The sequence below is a fragment of the Numenius arquata genome, chromosome Z (assembly GCF_964106895.1).
Source record: "Numenius arquata chromosome Z, bNumArq3.hap1.1, whole genome shotgun sequence".
NCBI classification, from domain to species: Eukaryota; Metazoa; Chordata; class Aves; order Charadriiformes; family Scolopacidae; genus Numenius; species Numenius arquata.
The window spans coordinates 12,852,161-12,879,101 of NC_133616.1; the positions used below are offsets into that span (position 1 = coordinate 12,852,161).

The 26,941-nt window shown below is 40.3% G+C and overlaps 1 protein-coding gene across 3 annotated transcripts in view; it reads right to left on the bottom strand.

Annotated features, from left to right (window-relative positions):
- The window catches only part of ADAMTS12 (ADAM metallopeptidase with thrombospondin type 1 motif 12), a 173,648-nt gene that overhangs the window by 36,822 nt on the left and 109,885 nt on the right, over positions 1–26,941 (bottom strand). For 2 of the 3 annotated variants that reach the window (XM_074165983.1, XM_074165985.1), the window contains exons 13-17: positions 24,586–24,719; positions 17,229–17,349; positions 10,648–10,892; positions 9,111–9,252; positions 750–876 (exon numbers count right to left, since the gene is read on the bottom strand). In XM_074165983.1, coding sequence (XP_074022084.1) covers positions 750–876; positions 9,111–9,252; positions 10,648–10,892; positions 17,229–17,349; positions 24,586–24,719 — 769 coding nt within the window. Of the gene's footprint in view, positions 1–749; positions 877–9,110; positions 9,253–10,647; positions 10,893–17,219; positions 17,350–24,585; positions 24,720–26,941 lie in introns of all 3 variants that reach the window. The other variant, XM_074165984.1, reaches the window with a different exon arrangement.

Consider the following 26,941-nt stretch of genomic DNA (forward strand, 5'->3'; position numbering starts at 1 on the left):
AGCAAATCTGTGCCTATTTTACACGCCCACAGTTCTGCTGCCACCTGGAATGTTTGCTGTGTTTAGTCTTCCTTAGCCTTCTCAATAAAATGGTAAACCAGAACAAATGGAGACAAAGACATATTAAAATAATATTATGGGGATGGAAAGAATTATTCCCATGTGGTCACAGAATGAAGAAAGCTGCATTTTGCTGAGAGGAAAAAATAAGAAGGGACATGATAAAAAGATACCAAATAATTGCTAGAAGCAAGGTATAATAATTAGAGTTATAGAAGTGGGCATTTCCACTCATCCTACCTCACAAAAAGGACAAAGGAGTATCAAAAAAATACTGAAAAACAGCATCAAAAGGCTTAAAAAACCCACTCCACAAGTTAGTTTTTGGAACACACAATACATTATCACTTGAGCTAAGACAGGAATAGGATTTTTAAAATAAATAAGAATTTATGCAGTTTTCAGGCACACCAGTACCTAAACTGAACAAAAAGAGTATCTATACAGATGAGAGAGCAACCTCTGCCATTCCCAGCATAGACTGCTCAGTAACTTGCATTGGAAACTTCTTAGGGCAGCTGACTCCAAACCTGTCCATTACTGGGTTGCTGCCACCTTGCTCTGAAACGCTTGGGAACTTTCAGCATGGCAGGCCGTTGATGCCACTAATCTGGTATTAGAACCAACATTTTCTGGCAATAAATAAGGCTGCTATTTAGCATTACCCAAGCCCTCCCAGTATCTGTTACCTGGGCGGACAGTCCTTTTCGTAGCACTTCTTCTGTCGCCCGTTGGGCTGTGTTGCAGGGTCACAGAAGGAGTTTTTGATCACTCCGCTTCCCTTCCGCATGCAGTGGGCAATCTGGCGCCGCACCCCTGAGAGAGAAGAGAGGCACCCAGAAAATTAGCAGTAACCCACGTAGGCTGGGCAGGAGCTGCAGAAATCGTCTAGCACAGGGAGTACACATTGGTCATACTCCACATCTCAGAATACTGCAACAGCTGCGAAAGTCAGTTCTGCTGAATTTCTGGGCTAAATCAGGTACAAGCATCCTTTAATCAAGCTGAAAAGGTGTTAAGCAGAGCTCTTTTGGATCAGATAGCTCAAGAGGCACATTAGGAAGCACTTTCCTTAATCTCAATCTAGTTGTCAGCCTCATAAAGGTCTCCTGCAGGAGCAGGTTTAAAGGGCTACAAACGGCTCTTGGATTACTCACTGGTAAGAGGCAACACAGCAGCATCAAGCTAGTCACAGCAAGGGTATTTTTGCTGATCTTTTCTTTGTACTTTCGGGAAGGCTGTTTAAGCAGAACACAAACTGAATTGTATCAGCAAAACTATAACCCTCTGACTCTTAATGATGAATTCCACTTTTAAGAAGTTTTGGTATGAATCTTGACAGAAAATAATGATGTCATAATATGAAAGAGAAAATCTACTGTTTTGTAAATAACTAATACACAGCACTCACCATAACAGGCAAAACACAGTAATGATGAGAGACACAGAGACATACCACAGATAAAATCTGGGTTCTTTCACAACAGTTCCACTTATAAAAACTCCCATGGATTTAACAGAAAGAAACATGAACCGAAATACAGCTTTACCCTGCTGTGAATCTAAAGAAGGCCCGTTTCTAGGGGCCTGCCTTCCACACAGTTTAGCAATAAATTGAGGTAGGTCCTGTGCTGCAAACACAGTGTAAAAAAAAGTATTGCAATTGCAGTTTGAAAGGTTGTAGCTAGACTGATATAGAGGTATTAAAATAGTTGCATTAGGCCCAAACAAATCCCAAGACTGAAGAAACCTTGTTTATTAACTCTTGTTAAATTAACTATGCTGTTATTAATTCACAGCAATTAATATGCAGACAGTAGGTCACTGTATCTCTGAGACTTCATCCTTCTGGGACGCAAAGAGCCTAACAGCACTGTTACTATGGTGTCAGGGATAAGTGGGAAGCTATTTTTCAGAATATTTAGGAATCTAGCTTTCCCTTGACTCACACCTCCGAACAACTAGTGAGGGAAACTACCTGGAAGATACGAACAGTAATCCATAGATAATAATATTTGGGAAATATGAAAATACTGTTCTACACAACATATACTATGTTCCTCTATACAGCAATGTCCCTATATATGGCAATTAAAACATATTTCCTAAAATTTCACGCTACCATTATGGTTATCTTGCTTTCAGTAACAATCTGCTTATAAAACTAAATACAGAAAACACAATTCCAACTCTAATACTAGGAAATCCAAAGCTAGCAACAGACATAACTTTTGGTGGAAGAACTAAGCATGGACTGCATGTGTGAAGGGGAGGTTGCAGTCTGATATTACTGAAAAGGCTTCCACAACACAAGGAAATTAAAAACTTTCTAGGCATATTTGGGTCATTCTATAGAAGCAGACGGAAACCTGTATCTCATTTTTCTAGCACCTTAGGACACCAGGTCTGGGACACTGTGAGGAAATGCTATAGCTTTTAGGGTACTTTCAGGCTTGTGACTGAGACATGTAAGACAATTACTGACAACAGCGCAGGATGTGATGACCGAGTCTCCTCCAGTCACACATGAAAGCTGACTTGCTAGAACAAGGATTATGTTCACCTGGAAGGGAGGATTAAGGGACTGTAGCCCCGTGCTCCGAGGCATTTAAGCTCCCGGGTACATGATGTGGAAGGAGCCGCAGGACTTCGCAGTGTGGCTGGATGCAGCTCTCCCCTGTCCCTAGGGGACTTTGAGCAGCAGAAAGCTCTTTGGTTCACTGCAAGACCCCCAGCGAGCAGTGCTCTGTTTGAAGCTATGAAAAATGTAACTGGAATAGTTAGCAACCTTCCCGCTAGTTGTAAACAAAGCAGTTCACACAAATGTATTTCTGTCCCTTTCAAAACCATGATATGTTGCTGTTACTAATGCAAGTAAGAGAACTCTTTTGCTTTGACAAATTTTCTAGTGTCATTTCAGCTGCTGTAATTCACTTCAAAACCACTATAAATGTTTGCAAAAGTTTTGTTTTGAGGCTGTACATTCTCATTAAATATTTGCTGATCACTGGCATCAATAAACTAATTTATTCATACAAACAATTTTTATTATGGAAGTTATGTGAACTCCCACTGTAGTTTCAAAATCTGGAAAATTCTGGGATGGATGTATGTATATATTTAAAGAAGCCATAAATGCACAGTTTTTTCATCATGACTGTGTATAGTTCAGCTCCAAAGTTGGAAGGAATCCTATATGCATATATTGATGCATATATATGTATACATATAACGACATAATGAATAACAGTTGTTTTTTTCGGCTTGAGCAAGTTGAACTAGAAAACACTGCAAAAGTACAAAACTAGTCACCTCACACGGACCCTGCCCTACCAAGCATTTACACAGTTACATAATTTAAATGTGCAATATCCTATGTAAGTCACAGATTAAAAATTCTAAATATACTTTAAAACTCAGTAAAACTGGAAACCTAAACACTATTTTTATAGGATTCTGAGAGGGTAGCTGTTTTCCTCCCTTCACCTCTTTTACTTCTCTCTGTCCTCAGTGTTAACTAGTCCACACTCACAACTGTTTTGTATGCACAAAGACGCTGGCTGTACTCAACAGTACGTTGTCTCCGTGGTTATAATCTCACAGCAAAGATCTTGCTTTTTCCTCTGGAATGGGAACATCCCATTCCTTTCTGCTCACCTCAGCACTCACTGTAGTGTAGGTATCACTACCATCACTTCACCATCTCCCTCCCTGTAAGAATCACTTTCAAGTAAAATATAAGGTAAGCCGAAGCAGCACCTCCCACAACCATGTTTCTTTTACACAGGAGTGTACCATCTCAGCTCTGTGAAAAAAAAAACCTACAAAAATTTCTGGGAAAAAAAGACAAACCAAGGATGAGAACAGTCAGATCAAAGAATGGTCTTCATTTCACTAAAGCTGCTCAGAGATTGCTTCTACCTCTCTGTGCCACTTCTGTCATCCCTAACACAGGACTTTTCAGGTGGGAGGTTGACCCACTCAGCTCCTGATTTCTCACTTAGTTTGCAAAAAAAAAAAAGATGCCAGTTTAAAATCCTTTGGGTTTGGAAGGTTTTTGAAATCTGTTGGTTAAACGGCCCTCAGTTTGGGGTAAAATTAAAGCTGAGAACAGCAGAAATGAAGGACCAGAAGCAAATACAAAAAATGAGTACGCAAAAGAGCCTATTTGATTGTAAATCTAATTTGAACATGTAATTGCCACAGTTGTGCATCAAATCAGATACCCTGCAAGGAGTTCACTTTGGTATTATTCATTCAATAACTTATATGCAGTGTATGCATAAGTTACGCACACAACCTTTGCATTCTTGATGTTATAAAACCTAGACCCATAATAGCGAAGGAAAATACAGTGACCTTTGTTTCCTAACATCAGTGCTACAAGTTTAGTACTGCGTTTCAGTTCGGCAACGCCTGGAGGCAATTTTGCAAAGTAGCCCTGAAAATAGTTGTGGAGGATTTAGAGGGCACATAACAATTAACCCCCAAACAAATCTTACAATTAAGTCCTTTTGCAAAGCTTTGAAAATTTGCCAATTACTGATGTTATCTATAGAGAAGTAAATTGTTGAAGTTACCTAATACTGCAACTTCAATGCCTTAGCTGCAGCTGTGCTGTGCCTGGCTTCTCGTTATGTTCAACGCCACTCAAAGCTAGTTCTAAAAAAATTTGATTAAAGCCTTTAGACAAGGATGAAGAATTTATATTTGTAATTCCTAATTGACCATTATTTAAAGCAAGAATAATGGGTAGTTGGTCTAGAAAAAAAGTCCGTGAGGCATTTAAATTAATCTTCCTGTAAAAAAGCTTAACGGCTTCACATACTGTCTTGATATTAGGCTCTGGAGAGACAATTAGGCTCTGCTGCACCCTCCTCTTGGCTGGAGGGTGCAGCAGTTTGGAGGACACCATCCAGTTTGCATACATCCTGACTGCAAAGTAACTCCTTTCTGCAAAAAGCAAATGGGAGGCAGGGAGTCAAACTGCCCTGCAGCGAGGACAGAGCAAGGCTTATGATTTTTACTAGGAATTATCCCTTTCAGCATTTGTTTGCCATGAATTGGATTGCAATGTAATTACTGAACTACTTTCTACATTGCAAATGGCTATCAGGCATTGCAATGTGTTCTTTTCACTGCACACAGTATTATGTGTGTTTGCTACAGTAAATACCCTGGAGGTATTTAAAAGACATGTAGACATGGTGCTTGGGGACTGGGTTTAGTGGTGGACTTGGCAGTGCTAGGTTAACAGTTGGACTTGATGGCCTTGAAGTTCTTTTCCAACCTAAACAACTCTATGATTCCATGATTTTTCAGACAACATTTTTCCCTGTTAAATGGTGACATTGTAGACTGGCCAAATGCACTCTTTGAGACTACAAAAGAAAGGGGACATGAAAGAAATGAAGGAAAACATGAGCACATTTGCATCTTCTCTTTCTCAGCTGTAATGGAGTTGAGGAAAGATACAGGTCAGGGCACAGCGTGATTCTTCCTTGAGGCCACGAATCTTTTAAAAAATATCTCTACAGAGCTGCCCTGGGTTAACTCTGCGAAGGGACAGCTTCACTCTACAAAGACATTATTCATCACTGGGATTTTTTTCCAGGTACATTTCCCTTGGATAAGGAGCTGTATCACTGGGCTAAAACCTTATCTTTTCTCTTAGGAGTGATGAGGCTTTCCTGCCTCAGCCCACTGGCGTGCCCGAAGCCCCATCTGTCACTCCCCAACTCAGCTTCACTCTCGTGGCTCCAGAAAGCATTTGTTTGCATTGTCGTGATCTCTCTGGCTACAAGAGGCCAAAGCGGCCTTGGATTTACTGTTACTGTATTGACCAGTAGGGATGAGGAGTCCTCTGCTGAATCTTTAGGTAGGTCCAGGTTTGCCAAGAGAACAAATCTCTAGGTAAGGATCAATTTTTGCCACTGACTGTGGCCATCAAAGTTAGTTCAATAGCTCACCTTTCTCGGCCCCACCTTTTATCCCGAAAAACCATTGGTTTATTGTTTACCGGTTGATAACTGCAAAATTCCTTGAAGGTTATTTTAGTCTAAATAAATGCAACTTTTCTTATCTCCTTGACCCCCACTGTAGGCTTGTCTTCAGTAAGACTTGTCACACAGTACACCGATAGCAGAAGAGGATCTTCCCTACTTTAATGCACTTTATCTTGCAAACATTTCAAAACTCTTCAGATGCCTGAGATTGGGCACAACAGGTCTGTTGCTGCCAACAGCAAGAAATTCTGAATTTAATCAGAGTGTACATACAGATATAATCAATCTCATCATTCAAAGCCAGAATGAAGTTCTGTGAAAACCTCAGAATGATGTTACTTAATCCAGCAACAGCGGGAACATTCAGTTCTGCCTTTATTCTGCCTCCTGGTCCTGAAGTGAACTCAGGGTAATCAAACCACAATAACCTGTAAACATGTGAGACTTTCTGGTTCTGGGTCAACAATCACTACCATTCCCATATCTCCTGCTAAATTTAGCAAGACTTCATAGTTTCCAAGTTTCTATAATGATGGAGAGCTAACATTTTCCAAATACACCTTTTCCCGGCCGCTATGCCTCTTTTTCCTGTGCAGCAAAGCTCCAGGTATTTTTGCCAATGTGTTTCTGGACTGATCATTTGGGCATAAACCTGCTGTATTACAGCACTATATTACTGTGGTGCTTAGGAGGGCCAGCTAGCTCAGATTCAGTGTGAGGCTCGTGTGACAACAGCACAGCTGGTCCACATTCAGGCATCCCAGAGCACCATCAGATTAAGCATTTGGTACCTGCAGAAAACTGCAGACAGACTGTAATACCGGAACTCCCCTGGTTCAAGTGATGCATTGAAGCTCTGGGGCAGGGTTTCCTTTTTTTCTAGGTAGAGAGTAACTGACAGTACCCTGATTTAGGGGTATATATATCTCAATACCCTGTACCATAGATTTGGCAGATTACATCCTCCTTTAGACTTGTTCAGTTACTTTTATAAAGGTATGTATCTTAGAGGAAGGAGAGCAGAGGGTCTATTCATTTCTTTTCTCCTGTCCAGGAAAGAACACAGGGAACTGGGAAGGTTTCTGTGCCGTTTTTGAACTACGGTGCACCTCTTGGTTCCCCTGCAAACTCATGGCAGTAAGTCCACAGTGCCTGAACATAATTTCTACTTATACAAAGAAAAACCCAACGAGCTCAAAAAATATGTATTAAGAGCCCAAAGACAGTAAACAGGAAAAGCCACTTATTAAATAAAAACTGGAAAAAACCTCATATCCTGCAGTCCTCTATTTAAGTAATCCATGTGGCAGCTAGAAATCAAAGTGAAGTCACACAGTTCTCTAGCCAGAAGGTAGTACATAAGGTTATAATTTACTTACTGAGAAACAGTTCTGGGAAAAGTGCAGCTGATGTAAAAAAACACAAAACAACATAATAAATAGCCTAATAACACTCCCCTCTCCTTCCCCCTTCTCCCCTCCCCCCAACCTCCCCATGCTTTTTGTTATCATGCCAATTGTTATATGAAATACTATTCACAATTAGGTATTAGAACTAAAACATACAGCATGCAATTAAGTAAAACACTTGTTTTGGGTAATATTTAAAGAAAATATTTTGGGATTTGCTAACCAGAAAGCACATGGTGTTTTGTTCTAAGAGACCCTTCTCAAAAAACCAGAAAACCTCAACATCCCTCCTCCTCAAATATTTGCACAAACATATATATATATGGATCTACAATCATCTCTATAATATGTCCATTATATATATAAGTTTGGATTTTTTTTCTAATATAGGAATGTTTTTGAGATGGGGTAATTTACACTATTCCAAAATTCTTCTTTCAGTCTTCTAAAATTAAGGCCATACAATGCCTTTTGTTCAAACCAGTGAAAATGCATTATTTTAGTATCTTCCCTGACAGGAAAGATTAAAAAACTGTTAATTCTGTAATCATCACTGCTTTGTCATATTTGTTTGTCTTTTCCTTTCCTTCTGGAAAGTAGTTAAAGAAAGCAGTAATTATCGAAAAACACCGAAAATACCCTAGCCTTAGGAAGAGAAAAGGCTTAGAACATGCTATTAGTTCAGTGGCTGTAACATTGATCTTCTACTGTTCTGTACAGTTTTCACACAAAAAGTCCAAGAACAAGGTTCCCATCCTACCTCCAGAACTTCTTCTGTCCAGTGAAACACAGGAACTAATGCAGATGGAAAGCTGCAATCTCTTCCCCCCGTGCAGACTTCCTTTCACACACAACATTTTTCTCAATATTTTAAAAATTATTCCCACAAATGATAAAAACCTTTACTTCTGTAAAGAAGCTTTCAGTCTTTTTATCATTACCATTACCATTGGTTTACGGCAAGCATTAACTTCATCCCATTGATCTGTTAACTACTTCAAAGAAAGTTTTCCCGCTAGCATTTTCTGCATGTTACCAAAGGCAAACTTCTAGACCTGCTGTTAGATCCTACTTCATGGTTGTCATTCTGCTTGTCCAGTTTAACATGGTGCACAGGACTACAATATAACTGCAGCTGTTCCCAAGCCATTGTACTGAGAGTGGCCAAGACATGTAAGTTCTCAAGATTGATTTAAATAAAATAACTGAGAGATGCACAGAAAGCATTGTTGCTTATCAAGGCAGGACAGAAATAAAGAGTATTTTGTGTAGTTAACAAATTGGAAAGACTCAGTAGGGAAACAAAAGTAGGTCTTTTATGAGTATAGCTGAGAAGCACGGTTATTGTGAACAATATTGACAACAAATTATGAAGAAAAGAAAACTGTAGTTTTCCATTTTGGTTCACAGAGGTTGAGAATTTCAGGGCAAGTGTGAGAGAAACCTATTTGCCTCAAATAATTTAACAGCATTTTATTTTAAAGCCAACATACATAATTGTAACCATGTGATTTGATTTCCCGCCATACGCAGATTAAAGAGCCTACCTCTTTGAGAACGCTGTCGGGATAACTGAAGGATGAGACTTGCCAGTAGTGCAGAAGAACAGTAATAGAAAAATAAAGTGGGGAATTACCTTTTCCACAGGTAACACTGCAGGCTGTCCAGTCTCCATACTGCCAAAAATACTCTGGCTCTCCGATCTCATTCTCATGACTTTCTTCTTTACGTACAGTATATTCATACTTGATTCCAGGGTTAGTTTCTTGAAAAAGTAGCTGGAAAAAGAGTGTGGTTTATTTAATTACTTATGATTTTAATAATCAACCAAAACTTTCAAAGCATGAAAACAGAAGAATCAGCAAGGTTTAAAGCAGCCCATTTTGGAGCCTACTACCAGTTCGGAAAAGCAGACTGGCAAAACTTCCATTTGTGTGTTGACAGTGGCATACATGTATCTTTCCAAGACGCAGCTGTTTGCCGCACACTTTTGCAAGCACAGGTGGGAGTAAGTGGGTCAGCATAATTGGTATCCTATTGACTGTAACAAAAGATAATGCAAAGTCCATCCAAGGCACCGCCAAATGTGCTGCTGATTAAGAGCTACTGCCTATCACCATTATCAATTATAATTTCCCTACCCTTCTGAAATAGCTGTTATGAAACAACCAGTAGGTCAGAAAATTACAGACTATATTCAGACACTGCTTTAATACTATTTTTCAGTGTTTCTGGATTAAGAAAGAAAATTCCAATTGAGAAGAGTCCCTCAAGAAATTTAACATTTCGCTGATGAGAGGGAAAAAAGAAAAACACCATCAACGGATAAAAGACTTCATCAATGAACTTCTATTCTTTCTCCTAATTGTTTCCCTGACCTTGTTACTGACAGTGAACACTGAGCACCTATATGTGCCTTTGCACCTGACATTTAAATTGTGAAAGTGGCTCACATCACACCCCTCATACTCCTTTTAATTGCATGGTGGATACACAGGCAAACAAGCCAGGGAACATACATTCAGAGAACAAAGGAGCAATTTAAAACTACTTCTGCAGAATTAACAGAAGCTGGTTATGTTTAAGTTAGAATCTATAAAGCAACGTAAAAGAAACAAATGGGAGCAACCTCAGTGGATGCTAAATGGATCCATTACACTTACCAGAAGCTACCAATCCATCTATTTATGGCTGTATTTTCTTGCTCAGTGAGAGCTGTCACTGCTGTCAGCCTTCCCTAGCTCTCACTGTTTGTTCACAGCCTGACATCAGCTCCCTTTTTGTGATGAACAGTTACTTTTCATCTGGCTCTGGTTCACATCACAGCCACGTGTTGATCTAAGTTGGCACAAGAGACAGGGAAGTTTGGGCAAAGGACTGACAAGCTACACGTGGCAGGATCCCTGTCCTAGTGGCAGCACTGGATTATATCAGCCTTTAATAATCATCAGACTGTGACACTGAACGTATATTTCTAGGCAGGATGAACAACAATAAACACAGAAGGTGTTTATTTCTCTCCAAAACTGTTCAACTGATTCTTTTGCAAGACAGCATGCTAATACAGTGGTTTATATACAAATATATGTATTTTTCCAGCCTCGGTTTCAAAGCCCCAGCACATTCAGTTGCCATTCAAAACCAGCATGTTCTGCTAATGATCTCCTATTTACCTGAATCCATATTGATTCATTGGTGGGTCCTGGAGCAGTCAGATTTTCTAGATCCCCTGTTCTGTCATACTGAAATACCGTGCCAGCCACTTTGTATTCACCATTCCACTGGATGATAAAGCCTCCATTCAGGTAATATTTTTCTGGGTCTTTGCTTCGCACAGCAAGGAAATTTCCTGCTTCTGCAACTTCCATGACTTTGATTCCCCTCGCACCTTTTGGAATCAGCCCAATATCAACGTATCCTAAGAGTCAAGAAAGGTACATAGTGGTGAACAACAAAAACGTCACGGCATTTTACTTATGTATGAGATTATTAAAAGATCAGCTTTGCTTGAAAATATACACAAACATGCTATCACAGAGCTAATATTTCAGTTAGGTAACAGTGTGACTTCCCAAGCTGGGTTTTATAGTATTGGTTGGGGAATACGAATATGAACTGTGTTTAGGCAATGACAATGGTACGTAGAAGGGATATAGAGGAGAATGCTTTTCTGAGCTGCACCAGGGGAAATCTACTCCACAGATGAGCCTCAACATCTCCATACTCATACTCAAGAGCTCTGGCATACTGCAATGTGAGAAATCTGTAGAAATGCCAGGGAGTGCCACCATTGTGGGAAAGGTCTTTTCAATTTGAAAGGGATGTTTTCATCTGTCACCAACATACGGATACGTACAAAATTCCATGTATCTTCTCTTAAATCATTTAACTTCTCCATGACCTTTTTCCATATATAGGCTTTCTACAAAAACCTGAACATTATTCAAATGCCTCAAGTTACTGCGATCATTTCAACACATTTTTCTAAACTACTGATTTTCCTAAGGAAGTTCAACAGCTCTTCATAGAATCACAGAATTGTCTAGGTTTGAAGGGACTTTTAAGATCACCTAGTCCAACCATCAACCTAACTCTGATAAAAAACCATCACCAAACCATGTCACTAAGCACTATGTCAACCTGTCTTTTAAATACCTCCAGGGATGTTGCTTCAACCACTTCCCTGGGCAGCCCATTCCAATGCTTAATAACCCTTTCAGTGTAAATATTTTTCCTAATATCCAATCTGAACCTCCCCTGGCACAAATTGAGGCCACTTCATATATAAAGTTATCTGTTAAAAGAGGTTTTTGGTATGCATGTTAAGAACGAACCCAGAACATCTGCTGGTGTCCCTGCCCATGGCAGGGGGGTTGGAACAAGATGATCTCTAAGGTCCCTTCCAACCCAAACCATTCTATGATTCTATTACAGAATTTTGTTTGCACCACAGGCAATATAAGACATCAGGCTCTGTGCTTCTCACCTTACAGGGAACTGCTATTGCTACTGAACTGTAAATATAGGAAGTTCACATAGAAATCTGAACACAAACTCAGACAGCTTTCTTGCTATTGCTCCTGGCTGGGCTTTAGAAATTGGATGGAGGACAGCTCTGCAAGGAGGTGCCCCGGGAGTGTGAGCTGCAGTTTGCGCTGCTTTACTTCAAGATTGGAACATACGTGGTTCCCCAGCTCTCATCACACACTGCTGAGGTCATGAATTAAATTTGGAGACTCGCATCCCGTTCACCTTTCTTGTGAAATAAGCTTATCAGTGTTGATTGCTCACTCAACAGGAGTGGGATAAATCACACTGGGCAAACTAAGTGACCTTCAGTACCAACGCTGTACACCTACCGGAAGTACTTATATGCTGTGTAACAACCTGCTGTCATAAACAAGTGCCCCAGTCTTTAACATCTGAATTTTCTTTTGCAGCTCTTTTGTGGGGTGATAAGTACTGGTTCTAATGTAGCATATTGCTTATGGTAGAAAAAAGGATCAGTCTACTTCAGGCCTCTTCTAATTATATTAATAATATGCAATTATATACTTTTTTCCATTAATGATTAGTTGAAGAGGGAGAGTTTTCTGGATGTCACCTTTTGCAAGTTTCCTAGATTGAATGTGGAAATCCAAACTTTTCAGTCTTTCATAAGTGAAGGGAAAAATAAAATCTGAAGGATTATTGAATAACTCCTATTATAGGAAACCAGTGGCCTAGGTCTCACGATTCTCCCAAATGTTCTATACATTCAGTGCAGAGGAGACATGTTATGAACACAGTGTGTGATTGTGTAACTAAAGACTTGATTAGAAGGCATACTCACAAGTGGGCCAAATTAACATAGCATGGAAAATCTTAATTGTGTCATGTCCTGACAGCTTGGCTTTGCAACATTGGTGTCCTTTTCCAGCACTTTTTTTTCAGATATAATTACAGTAACATTTGTTCAAAACACAGTAACATTTGTTCAAAACACAAAGTATAAGAAAAACAAAACATAATTTTCTTTCTGTTGTAACACAAAAATCTGTATTCTCTCAAGGTTTTGCATAATTATTTTTGTCTGAATCACCTGCTATTGCTCATAAACCTGGCTTTAAATTTATTGTAACTGTCTGGTGATAGATGTTGCCATTTGCTCAATGTATTACACTTCCTTGTCCCCAGCCCTCCCTTTTCAACTAGCTAAATTACCTCCTGATTTCCCAGAACCTCACACTAATTCCCAACGAATGTTATCTGCTTTTGAAAGCAAAGCTAATCAGCAGCAAGCTTTTGAGATTGTCACTCATCACAATAAATTTTTGTTTAAAAATTATGTGGATGGTGTTTTATTGTTCTTGGTTATATAGTTTCATCTGATAAGGATCTAGAGATCTGAGATTCAATAACAAGTCAAAATGTCAGCTGCCCAACCTAGATGCTGAGCTCATTAAATCCCAGAGCATCCATACTGTGGGTGCTACCACGCACCCGTGAAATGGCATCTCTCAGACACTATTAATCTTTCCCTTTTTAATTAAAATTAAATCTATATGTTCCTAACATGGACAAGAGTACAACATGAATAATTCATGCAACCCTTGTAGGCACAGCTCTACCAGGACTGAAGAGCTTGTTTCTCTTTTCCCATTGCTGTGAGAGGGGAGTAATTTCACTCAGGTGGTAGATCTTGCAGATCAGATGATAAACAGATCTGGGTATTTCTCCTTATCACAACAGCTCCCATCCGGATCTCCCGTTGGGTTTTATCTGCAAGATTCTCTCCCTTAAAAATACAAGTTCCTGAGCCACAATTTAGTTCTAAGCCAGGCTCTAGGTACTACCACCAGAATATTATGTGGGAAACAGCACAGGTTCCCAGTGGCGTACTGGGTTTGCAAGTCAAGGTATGGCTGCATACAGCCTTCCAATGGTTTTAGAGGTAGCACTGCAGTGTGTGGTGGTAACAGGAAAAAAATTACAGTCCAGAGACAGCCTCCTAAGTGAGGATCCAGGAGACTTTCCAGTCTCTCAGATCAGTACTGGCATCATGGCTATGTCCAGACTCCATCTCAGGGCTAGGTCCAGGCATGTACCACATCTCTGCCTGCACTTTGGTTGCATGAAAAGAAAACAGGGGTAGCAGGAAGACCATGCTGATTCAGTCCCAACCAAGTTGGTCAGGAGACAACGGGACCAGGGTAAACCTCCAGGTTCGGGTGTGTACCACCACAGTTTCCTTGTCTGTCCTGTCCATCACTTTGCTAAAATTCAGCCCTTCACAGGAGTGAGACGCACCTAATCTTTCCTTCTGACTGGCAGAGTAAAACACCTCCACCCCTACTGCACAGTCCCTCATTTCCTAATTTTCATAAATTCAATGCATTGACCCCCTGTTACTGCAAGCTGGAAAATTCACTTGCCCCTACACACACAAAAGAGTGAAGACAGGACAATTACCCATCCTTCTGACCACCACTTGTTTCCTAGCCTCTTCTTCCCAGGCAAATCCCTTTGTCTGACCCTTACAAGCTCATTCCCCCTTTTTATTACCCATTTGCTCCACACTCCCTGCACTTGCCACAGTCTTTCTCCTACCCCAAGGCTTCTCATCCAGCAGTGCAATTTATTCTCCTCCCAAAAGAGTCTGCACACCTTGCAAACATTCTACTGTTCACAGTAATACTCTTTTGCAGTCATCACAATACGAATAAGACCAGGGATCTCCATTAAATACTCCACCTCAAAATAAAAGCAGATTCTTCTACCTTCAAAACAGGAGAGCTTGTGACTTCTTTGCCCACGCCTAGACCTTGTTTTTCAATGCCCTGCTCATGTTGCAACCTTTCTGCCATAAGAGTTCAGCTGAAAGAACTTAAACGATTTCCAAATGAACCTCCTGAAAACAAGGTGCAGACCAAGGACTTGCTAACGTGGTCCAGACCAGGTACTTGCTAATATTAGCTAATATTAGCTGAGACCATGTTTGCATATAGGAGGACTGATTTGTTTTCCATCACGAAACTCCAACAGAATCCACTACACAGATGATGCTGCCATTCCTGTGACTGTGCTGCGAGCCCCTGGACTGCTATTCCCATTTTGCATCCATAGGAAAGACAAAGAATTTCAAAGAAAATTCAAATAGTAATACAGCTTTTACGGCTTTTCTTTCTGAACGTGAGGTGGTAAGACTTCAGGTAAAAGTCTGCAATGAAAGGCTGAATTATTAAAACTCTCTCCTAGCATTTCATTAATCTGACCTGGCAACTTAGTCAACTTGCAGACAGAATACACTCTGCTGCAGCACCAGACACAAGATAGGCCCTGATGGACTAAAGTTTTGAATAAAGCTTTAAATCAAAATATACTAGCTTTGATTTTGTATATCTCTGTGCCATTAATGATAGAAAAAGCTCTTCAAATCTTCCTTGTCAGTAACTGCCAGCAAGTTTTGGTCCAGTTTTGTTACCTATACTGAATTTATGAGCCTGAAGTCTTTATGTTTAGATAAACTGTTCAGTTAGCCAATCTGCCATAAATCTGTACTGCAAGAGAGAACACCACAGTAACTGTCAGAGACAACAAGACGCCAAATAGAGTAAAAAAAAACATTTTCCTATTCTCAGTTTAACACCCGTGAACGTCAGTGAGATCCACACGTTGTCTTAAATGCTGAGGAGCCCACCAACATCTGCCTTTCCTGACACTTTTCTTTAGTATGTCTGCAATGAAGGCGATGTCTGTAGAAGGGAAAGAATCTGTAGAATCCATGTATTTTTTACTGAGTCTAAAGAAAGCGATGAAATAATTTTACTTAACACTCAGTATCAGTATCCCTCAGCAGTATCTGTCAGTAAGGCTTACTGGATCTTGGAGCAAGGAAAAATTAAATTAAGATAAAACAGAAAATGAATTTAAATAAAGTAAGAGGCACTTATCCTCCCATATGTTACAGTATTAGGCCTTTTTAGTAAAACCGTTATTTGAAAATAAACTTCGCATCATTTGCAGCCTTGGAAAATCCACACACAGTCAAAGGCTGAGTGAATTTTACAGTAGCAGAAGCAAAAAATCTAGGCTGGAGGACTCCTGTAGCATTGGAGGAGAGGGAGCTCTAGATTTTCGTTTGTAAGTCTCACACACATACACAACGTGCCCTGCTGAATGGCTGCAGGCATCTTCACAGTTCACCTGTGGGATACCCAGGGGAGGAAAGGAAATGCAAGTAGATAGTACAGGAAAAAATCTGAAATACTAGAAGTGCTTTTCCCCCAAACTTTGGAAAATCTTCAAAGTTTCTAAATTTGTTCTAATTTATTAGCACAAATCCCATTTGTGCAAATCAGAATTATTTTCTTAAAAAAACCCAAAAGCCAGCCAAGCCACACTTTATAGCAGTTTATCCTACCTCACTAGCACGGTACCAATTAGTATTCTTGAGAGTTCTCATCTCTGCACCAGCCTCTTTCTTCAGCTATGCACCTTGCCCTAAGCACACTCCTCAGTGCCCCATCTTCTCAACTCTCCCTCCTGTCCTGGCTTCCCATTCAAAGCTGTTCATCCTGGCTGTCTCTTCCATCTCCAGCTCACTGCCACAGTTCTCATTCAGTTTCAGTCTCCCACTCACTCCCTAGTCTAGGCTCTCTGTCTCCCATTCATCCCACACAAGGCAACTTAAAGCCTGAATGTCTCGTTGCCATCAGTGAAGAAAGGCTCAGTCCTCTAAGGGCTGATTCAGACCAGCTTAACCCTGCAGGGAGTTACTTTTCTCTCATTTCAAGCTGGAGGCATCCCACAGAAAAATTTAGAGCAATCAGAAGTGCAAAGTTCTGCCTGGACAAGAGGTGACACATGGTTTCCAGAACCAGTGGCATCAGATTTATGATGCTTAGAAATGAATCCCCAAACCAATCACTCCAGCGTGTTCTTGGTGCTTTACACTGTTCAGAGATTTGGTCCAGATTTTCCAAGGTGGTAAATTACATTCATTTTGTAAACGCACTTGCTTTTTTTGGTTTTATTATTCCCATGTAACTTGCGCAGGGCCTGTTGGTCTCTGACATAATTTTTATTAGATAAGGTGAACTTAAAAAGCACAGACCACAGATCTTTTCTGGAGAAGCATGATTCACTATGAAACATCCATTTACAATTTCCTACGCAGATAGATCACTCAGTTTGCAATGAGAGGCGCTTAATCCTTTTTATGTAGAGAAATGACTTCACCAACTGAGGAGTTTAAAAAAAGAACCCATTTTACCAAATCCTTCACTTTGATTAAACATCATCTTCACTGTACGACAAGCAGAGCCGTCTCCCAGGCAAACTCCACACTGGTCTTCAGTTGCATTGGAATTTATCTCATAATCACAGCCAACAGTCTAGAAGGAAAAACAGTTTCAGAATAAATGTGGCTTCCACAATGAAATACTCACAGCTCATGTATCACTGTCTTCAGTGTACTCTGCTCTAGAAGAGCAGAGTATGGTAAGATAAGGGGGAGAATCAATTTTGTGGAAATTTTGTGGAAGAGTATATATCCTACATGAACAAACTAATTGTAGAGATTGTTATATCTAGGTCAAACTCATTTATTATATGAAGGCAAGAACCAAACAAACAAGCAACAACCACCATCATGTCATGAAACACAGAGTAGTGACCCACTACTTCAGATGGAAACATGCCACCAAAATGGACTCAAAACCTAGGAGTGGCCAATACATGTAGGATTTGTGTCGGCTTTCTTATGTCGTAGAAGGATCCATGGATTCCTAGCAATATAATGCAGCAACAGAACTGAAATCTCTGTGTCAGCTTTTTGGGGCCATCAGAGAGTGCAGAACCTCTAATGCAGTCCAACCTCTGGGCAAAGAGAAGCTCTTCAGCAGGCATCAGGTTTTACATCCGACAGCTGCTTCTCCAGCCCACCAGCGTGGGGGAGTGCGTCAAGATAAAGTTCTGGTAAAGACTGGTTTTTCCAGTTCATGCTTGCTACAGGAAGAAAGTGAGAGAACAATTTATTCATAATGAGTCAGGACAAAACTTCTTTCCTGCCCAAGCCAAAAATTCACTAATGTGTTAGAACTTCAACAAAATCTTCATTTGGTTTTGGGGTGTTCTTTGCCTCTCTTTATGAACTAGCAAGGTTGTAGAACACAACCTAATGTCCAACACTTGATGGTTGTTAATAGTATCTAACATATCTGGAGGCCTGTGATTTAGATGAATAGCTGTAAGTCTGGGTAGTATCTGAAGTTTTTCTCAGCTGATTATTCTCAAAAAAGGCTTTCAGATGTGATACCTGCCAACTTCTCTAACACCATCTTGATCTATGAAAATCTGGGTATCCCGTATTTTGATTCTGATCTTGTCTTACCTCCAGTAAAAGGAGGATTTACTGAAACATCAGTTTCAGTAAAATGTAATATACATTTACATCAGTTACAGTAATCTTGTGTAAGCTGCTGACAGGAAAATCCATGTATTAGACTAAGCCAGGTATAAAGGCTCTTGCATTCTCTAATATTTTTCTGTCATTTTCAGCTCAAGAAACACCTTAACTTTTCCTCTATGCGCCAGTGATTTAATGAACCAGCTGGAGAAGCTGCAGAAACGGAAGCAAGAAAAGGCTTCAAGTTACAAAAGGTGTTAAACCATGTCACTTGCATTTTTACAGAGGATTCAAAAAAGACTCATCCATCACTCCATGCCAACACTTAGCCTGCTCTGAGAAACAATGGCCATCCCAAAAGGCTCTGCAGCAGCCTCAGCTTCTCTCTCAGTGAAGAAAATGGAAGGTTTTGTAATGTCTTTCACACAGACACATCTCTGCACCAAGGATCACGTTTATGAGCAGCATAGAATGTTACAGAGATAAGCACATATTAAGAAGGTGACTAAATTTTTGCCTCCAAGCATGTAGCTATTCGACCAAGGATGGATTTAATGAAGTATTCAAAGTACACAGATGCTGCTGCCATTAAGTGCAGGATGTGTCTTTATCTTGTGGAGTTCAGATCTGACTCTTCACCTGCTATCTACAGATGCACTGCAGTTTATATTTAATAATTCCTAGAATTTAAAGAGGTATGTATGTGGCTGTTTCCTTAAAGAGATGCATTCTGCAGTATGCTTACTGTACTATCAGTACATTTGTTAATCGTCTACAGTTAGTAAAGTCATTATTATCAGGTTTACTATTAGACCAGAGGAGTAACCAGCCTTTCTGGAGAGTCCTGAAAGTTGAAGTTCATTCTCTATTCTATGCACATACTCACCATTAAACAGAAAGTTGGAGAAAATCTGGAAAGGGAACCCTTGCACTTCATGTTCTGCTATTATAAAATAATATTAGTGAGTGTTTTGGAGCTTCTCTTTTGAGCTTCTTTAAAAAAAGACTTGGCTTCAATTTGTATCATTTTTGAAAAAATAGCATTTTCTGGTAGAAAATGCATGTTCTTAAAAAGGTTTCTGTTCATCTTTATTTACTGTTCATGCTTGTTTGAGTGCTTGCACCCAGAAATAATTTATCTAGTTCAGGCTGTCAATCACACATTTTGAAATGAACATCACTGAGCGTATTTCCCTTCTGAGTATTGTGTAGTGGAAAAATCCCTAAATGTTGAACAAATTAGTCCTGAACTACTGCACCGGCACTAGCAAATGAGTTCGGCAGCCAGCACCACAGTACCGTCAATTTCCTGCCTTTTAGGTGCCAATTAGCATCACTGCATGGGCCGTTCTCTGCATCAGCTCAGTCAGAACCAGCTCAGATCTTTCCCACTTGGCCACACAGTTCCTCTAGCAACACATTCGTGGCATCAGAATATGACATCGCTATGACATGAAGGGAATCCCCTTGTCCTTTCCAGTAACGACCACAGAAGCGTGTATTTTGTTTTTCCTCTGATGTTTGAAACATTGTTTGTGTCTGATCAGACACCACAGTTTTACCTATACATGCAGCAGAGAGGGGCGCAGGGATCCCCTGGAATGAGGCACCGCAGAAAACTGTGGCAGGGCAGGCAATTTACTGTGTCACAGTAAATAAAGTCTTCATTTTATTCCCTAGCTCTGGGGTGCTGCTGGTGGTGCAATGGCCTTCGTATCTAGCAACAGGGCCTCACCTCACAAGACCATTAATGACCATCACAAAGTGTATACTCTCGTGTGTTAGAATAAACAGCTCCAGCAGTCATTCATTCTAAGTACATTTACATGAACTTTCATTTCCAGGCCACTTTTACTTTCCTGCTTCAGTGAGTATCACATTATGCTTGTCATCCATTAGATTCATTTCTAGATGCTTCCTCCTCACTGCTTTCCTCATTCTTCTGATTCTTCTAGATGTTCAGTAGCCAGATTTTCTAAAACTGCCTTAAATCATGTGCCTCAAATTTCTGCCAAATTGCCTGTTAAAAAGGGATCTGGAGACTAAATGCAGGTTATAAAACAAGAAGAAAAATTAGCGGCAGTTAGGCTCTGATTTTTTTTCACACATATGTCATGTCCTTGTGCACCCTCTGCCAGAGAAAGATGCTGTGCGACAGCAACCACTGTGTGCCACAGCATGTGCAGGGCGAATTAGCATCCCTCCACGCAGCCCTTTGCCACTGCCTCATTCACCAAGAGCCTTTCTGATGCACCTGAGACTAGTTTTATTTCTGGTGCCAGTACACAGTGTGGAGGCAGAAATAACGACCCGAATTGCCTGGCTGCATTACAGGAAGGAGAAACAATTTCTTCCCTGCTGCTCGGTGACTAAAGGGAGAACAGCCAGAGATATTACCCTTTTGCCACTTCCAAGAGGGAGAGACTTTTGTGTCAAATTGGCAGCGGGGGGCAGATACAAAAAGTCCTCGCTCTCACTGAAGGGTACAGCCTGGATGTACTGCCTGAATATCAAAGTTACGCGGATGCTACGCTGCGCTTTTAAGCTCTTCATCCCATTTGTCTCCCCCGCTGGCCTCCAAATAAAGAAACCATGTTCATGTCATGTTGGCCATGACATTGCCCTGAATGGGGAGAAATGTGTCCCAATTTGCCTGTTTCTCTTATAATTTGTCTAGAGGGCTCTGAATCATTGTCCTGTTGAGCTAGCAGTGTGAGAAGGAGATTGAACCATACATAGTGAGAGGTAGTAAAGCAACTACAAAAAAAACCTAAGAAGCGTAATCTGCTTTTGAGCAAGGGTAAAAACCACTTTCCTTCCTAGTACTACACAGCTGTGTACTTCTCCAATACAATGTGAGTCTCTCAATGCCACAATCCTGAATTACCACAGAGAACAGCCCACAGATTTGCATGACCAAAGGTCATTTAAGCTTATTAAAATTCTGTGCAGGAGATGAATGCCTGTTAGAAACAGCAGAGGTGCCAGGTCCTCTGCCCTCAGTGTCTGCACGCTCTTAGTGCGTGCACTGTGTAAGCCTTCACTGTCAGATGATGCCATGGCTTGTATTTGAGGGAATTCCTCAATCACGTACGTATCACTGCTCAACAAACATACTCTAGTGGCAGTATCTTTGCTTATTAACATTGGGGATGCAACTGACTGCTTTAGTAAGAATTAAGAGTGTGCTTGTGATGTATAATTTAAAATACAGGAAGACAGAATATGTGCTTTAAAGATCTTCCAAAAAAGGGAAAAAATTGACACTCAAAGGATCAGTGTGGAGGAATATGGCTAATTAGCAAACTAGTCATGGTATATCTTGATGATATTAGATTAAATTACTGACAAATCTTGTTGACTCCCTCCACTCAAAGCTGTTTATAAGTCAGTCATCATGACACGAGGGGATCTAAGAAGGTACCTGAAGGAACACAAATACAATAAAAGGATTAAAAGAACAGCATCTCTCATCTTCTTATTAGCACCACCTGGAACAAAAGATGGTTGCAACTGCAGGCACCTAGCTTTGAGGTCCCCCTTTGCAGGCACTGGTTCCAGCACTGAGTGATTTAATATCATTACACGTGTTTAGGGAACTCCTCTTCTGTGTAAGGACAAAGCTGAGAGAGGACCTAGCTATTTTATATGCCAGACCCTCAAAATGAGTTAAGAATTCTAGCTTGTCTTTGAATTGAGGTGAGTTCTAAAGGAATACCATACCAACACCTCACCAATAGGGCTTCCTTCTGCACTGAGGCGTGGGCAGCACTTCTAAAAAATTAGGATCCATATATTGGAGAAATTGCAGGGGGCAAGTGAATCAGCACAAGTGCCTGTCTCCACTTACTTCCCATTTAAAAATGCACATTATGGCTTTGCCAAGGTGGATAGGAAAGCACTGGCATTGAATCTGAGTCTATCTATTTTGTTTGACATCATAGCCGCAAACTATGAAAACTCTGAAATCTGTTGTTAAAAAAAGAGCTACTCTGCACACCAAACATGTGAGTGATATGGACAGTGGATCTAATGTACAACATCTCACCATTTTAATTTTTTGCTCAATTTCAGACTTAAGTGAAGTGTTATTTTAGTACTTGGAACAAATGTGAAGTGCTTTTATGAGATACTATACTGAAAACCAGAACAGGGCTTTAACAGACATTGCCATTAATGTTCGTGAGCTCCTTTGTCACATCATTAGCAGCATGTTGCTACCAGAGTACAAGAATGATGTACCACACTAATTATGTTAAATATATTTTCAGATTTATTCACTGTAACCTGTAATGTATATATTGTGTTTAACAGACTGGACTAAAATACTAGTGAATTATACAGAGATACTTGAAAACGCTTTTTCTCAAGTATTATGTTGGGTACCTATTTCAGATAAAAGCACACTGTCTTTCAGAAATGTGAGCTATTTGGGTTACCTATTCATCATTTGGCCTCATCTGTGGCAGTTGCATGATTATATTGTTCACTCTGTGATTCTGACTCCAATTAAATTAGTTTGCCAGAAGATGCAAAGCAGTAGTCAACATGTGAAAATGCTGACAAATCTGTATTTAAGATGGTATTGGTGCCTTGGAGGAAATTTTTTAGAAAGGCTTTGAGTCCCCAGAATTATTAATACTAAAGCATATATACTATCTACAAACTGCAATCAGAATTAGCTTTCCTTTCACCATTCATCCATCGCTTCTGATTAATTAAGTTTTGCTATTTCTAAAATAGGTACAAATTTGAACTGTCGCAGGCAAGGTTCAATACAGAAAGCATACGGAAACTAAAATTAACCACACTAATCCCAGGCTACTTGGCTGGAAATCAGAAAATGGAAGTTTAACATCACAAAGACAGCCTTTGGAGTTTAGCACTTGGCCTATTCCAAGTGAAGGTCAAAAGCACTGATATGGTATTCAACATTTACTACATGTTTCAATATGCTAAAGATGTGTTTCCATCTAGCTTGAACTGCTCAAGGCCCGGTGAGGCCTTTCCCCATTCGTAGTTAAAAGGTCACCCCTGGCTCTCAGCAAAGTCAAGCAGAACTTCTTCACTGTGAATTTGAGCAGAATCTTGGTAAATCCCTTTCACAAATGCATGTCTTACAAGGAACGCTTGACATAAACCTTTTATTGCTGCTCTCTGAGGCTCTGGCATTCTACTAAAATAGAAAGTCTTCAGAGAGGATGTATCAATGACCTATTAAAAATGTGGACATTCCATCACTAGAAGTGTCTAAGAAAAGAATGTGCAAAGTACCAAAAAAGGAACATGATTCTGTAAAGGGATGAAACAGATGACTTATTGGTCCTCTCCAGGTGCATTTTCGTATGATTCAATGACTTAGGACATACAATCACAAGCTCCTTTCAGTAAGCCAATGTAGTTTCCACAAGACATCGAGTCCTGCTTTTGTTTCCAAAGACATTAAAAGCAAAAAAGCTATGAGGCTTCAAGCGGATACAGGATGCAAATGCCCAGTTTGAAGAAATAAACTGTAGTTGCAAATACATGTCCTATAAGCAAAGTACTCAATTTATTTATGAGAAATGCACAGAAATCAATGCTAAGATTGTGGGTGTTACAGCATTTACAGAAGACACTTTCAAATGCCACAAATGCACACATCATCCTGGAAACCCAACTATCAACGTGCAGAATATGCAGAGAACTTCATACTTACTCTTCAATAAACAAAACAACATTGAACTATATACTCTGTGTTTGCCCAGTATCACCTTGTACAGCGTTATTCAATTTGCTGTTGCAAATTAAAATAAATTTTACTGCCTTCAAGAGCAAATGTCTGATCCTACTACAACTCAGTTCAGAACTGCTACATAATGTGTAGTGTTAAATTGCATTTTTGTAAAAAAACCCCACAGAGTGGTGACACCAATTACAACCCTAAAGCTGCATTTCATCATGAACAGATTTTCTTAAATGGATGTTTTAAAATAATAGAAAAAGAAGAGAGGAGTTTAAAGGTACCGAAAGTAATTAGCACTCAGTCTAATGGATTCATTAAAAAGGATGGAAAGAACTCCTACGCCTACTTGGAAAAGTTGTTTCTATAAACTTGTTTCCATGATAAAATGTGATAAAATGGACTGCTTGGCCTCAATCCTCCAAAAAAAATGTTAAACATTTTCCCATAACTTTATAAAATAAAATTGTAGAGAAAGAAACATGCAAACATACCCAATACCTTACACATGCCATTAATACAGATATCTCGGCTGTGCCTTCCTTCAAAGCAAGGAGTACCATCAGTGACTGCATCCAGCATCTTCTCTGAAAAATGGCCATCTATGGGGCGACAGTGGAGCTCACAGGGGTTTGCTGAAAGGAAAACAATGATACTTTCTCAGAAAGCGCTTCAGAGGGACATTGAACTGTAATGCACAGAGAATGACAGTATGTCTTTACTGCACCTTCCACTCACTTTCCCTAGCATTGGCTGGCAGAAATGGCCTAATTAGAAGTAGTTATAGCAGTGCCAGGGTTGTATTGCTAGCAGAGTGACACAAGCATCATAAATGCCACTCGTGGACTTCTAGGAAGCAGCTGGAGGCTGATGCCCTCACGCCTCCATGCTCCCACGTTTGCAGCCAGCTGCCTGAGCTGAGCTGTAATGAGGCCGTCAGCTGTGATGGAGAAAGGAATTGGAAAACAGCAAAAACAACTGTCATTAGCGAGGGGGAAGGAAGAATCTGGGAGTGAGATTGCCAAGGACACTGACAAGCAACAGTCTTCTACCAGCTGATGACTGAGTGATTTCAGAGATAATTTATAACCGCTCATCACTGCTGCCAGCCTCTCTCAAGCAGTCAAATGGTTGCTTCTTATCTTCTGCATGTCAGCAGAGTGTCACATCACTGCTTATTTTCAGCTATCTGGTGGCACTTCATAAATTATTTAAAACACTGGACTTTTTTCCTGCGTGGCAACTTATGAAATGGGGCTAATACTGGTGGGTCTGACAGACCCAGGCTGTTGTTGGATAGATGTGCACGGAAGCAACAGGAAAGAGAAAATCTGTAGTGAAAGCAATCTGTGGATCTCTGAAACAAGATTTTGTGAAACGGACCAGCCTTAGTCTATTCCATTCATGGAGTAAGAGGAAGCAAACACACACTTCCCTGCCTCATAGACACTTGCCCTTGGGAATGGGAAATTTTGAAACTCAGGCTTTGCAGGATCAAAGCACACAAGTTTGGTAAATAAGTTGTGTACATGGAAGAAGAGTTAGAACTGAAACCAGGGTCAAAGCAAAGACAGACATAATCCCTGCCCTTATATCACTCCCTGGAAAGCCTCCAGCAGAGCTAGAGCTATCTGACAGAAAAAAAAAAATCATCCACTGTCATATTGATGAAGCAAAGTAACGGAGGGCCTATCTTCTGGTTTTGTTCTGTTCCAAGACCCCAGTCTAGCCAGGTGCTAAAGCAACTTGCTTTAGCAAAACAGTGGGCCTTAAAACTGCCAGTCAGTAGGGATTTCAAGGCACCATTTTTGAGCCATTTTAATACAATCTCCCTGTGTGCTGCCGAGGTGCCTCTGTTGAGTGACAGTTTCATCCTGCGCCTGACAGAGCTGACAAAAGCCGCTCCCTCAGCCTCAGATGGATGCAGGGTAACTACACATCTTCTACATCCTGGCTAATTAATTTCTTTGTCCCCTTTCCTCCCCTTCCTCCTTTGTTGATCTGGCTTGTGTCATACAGAGAAGTGTGTGTAAAATCAGAGGAATTTCTAGTAATGAGAGAAACTCAAAATTTTGGTAATGCAAAGAAACTAAATAATTTCCTACAAAAGGGTTTATTCTTTTGAATGGGGAAATTTGCTCTCAGTGCTCTGGTCTGTACAGCACCAACATACACAAAGCACCACGCGGTGCACAAAAGTGACAGCAGCTCCTGCCCCCAAAGAGCTTGCAGCTCAAGGACTGAATCCTTCACAGCCTGAGCTTTAGAACTGTGAATCTCGTTCACGTAAACAGGATCTCTGCAGAACTGGGATCTAGAAATTAAAAAAGTGTTTTCCCTCTTGTCAACAGGCCTAAAATGGCATCTTAGGACTGACAACGATGTTGTGGCTTGTGGCTTCTCAAAGAAAGATGTCCTAGTAAAGGGCAACAGAGTGATTAGAGGCAGAGGACACATGAACCAAGGTTATAAAACTGGTGGAATTCAAGGTGATGTGAGTCATGTTCAAGAATATCGATGGGGACAGAGCTACCAAAAAGTGTCAGACAAGAAAATAAAGTTTATAATCCTTATCAGCCCTCAGCCCCTCCGTGAAAACTGCCAGCCATATCATCCCTCAGTTGTTCTGATGAGAGCTGTCATGATAAGCAATACACATAATTTTACTTCTATCTGCAGAAATCTTCTTCTGGCCATGTGGCTAATTTGATTACTTTAGTACTTTAAATTTTGTTTCACTTTGCTTACCTTCTCAATGCATTATTTTTTAAACACAAAGTATAATACCCTTATGGAAAGGAGAATCCCAGAATTCCAGCTAGTCTATTACTGCCTCAGAATCAATCTTGATGGACAC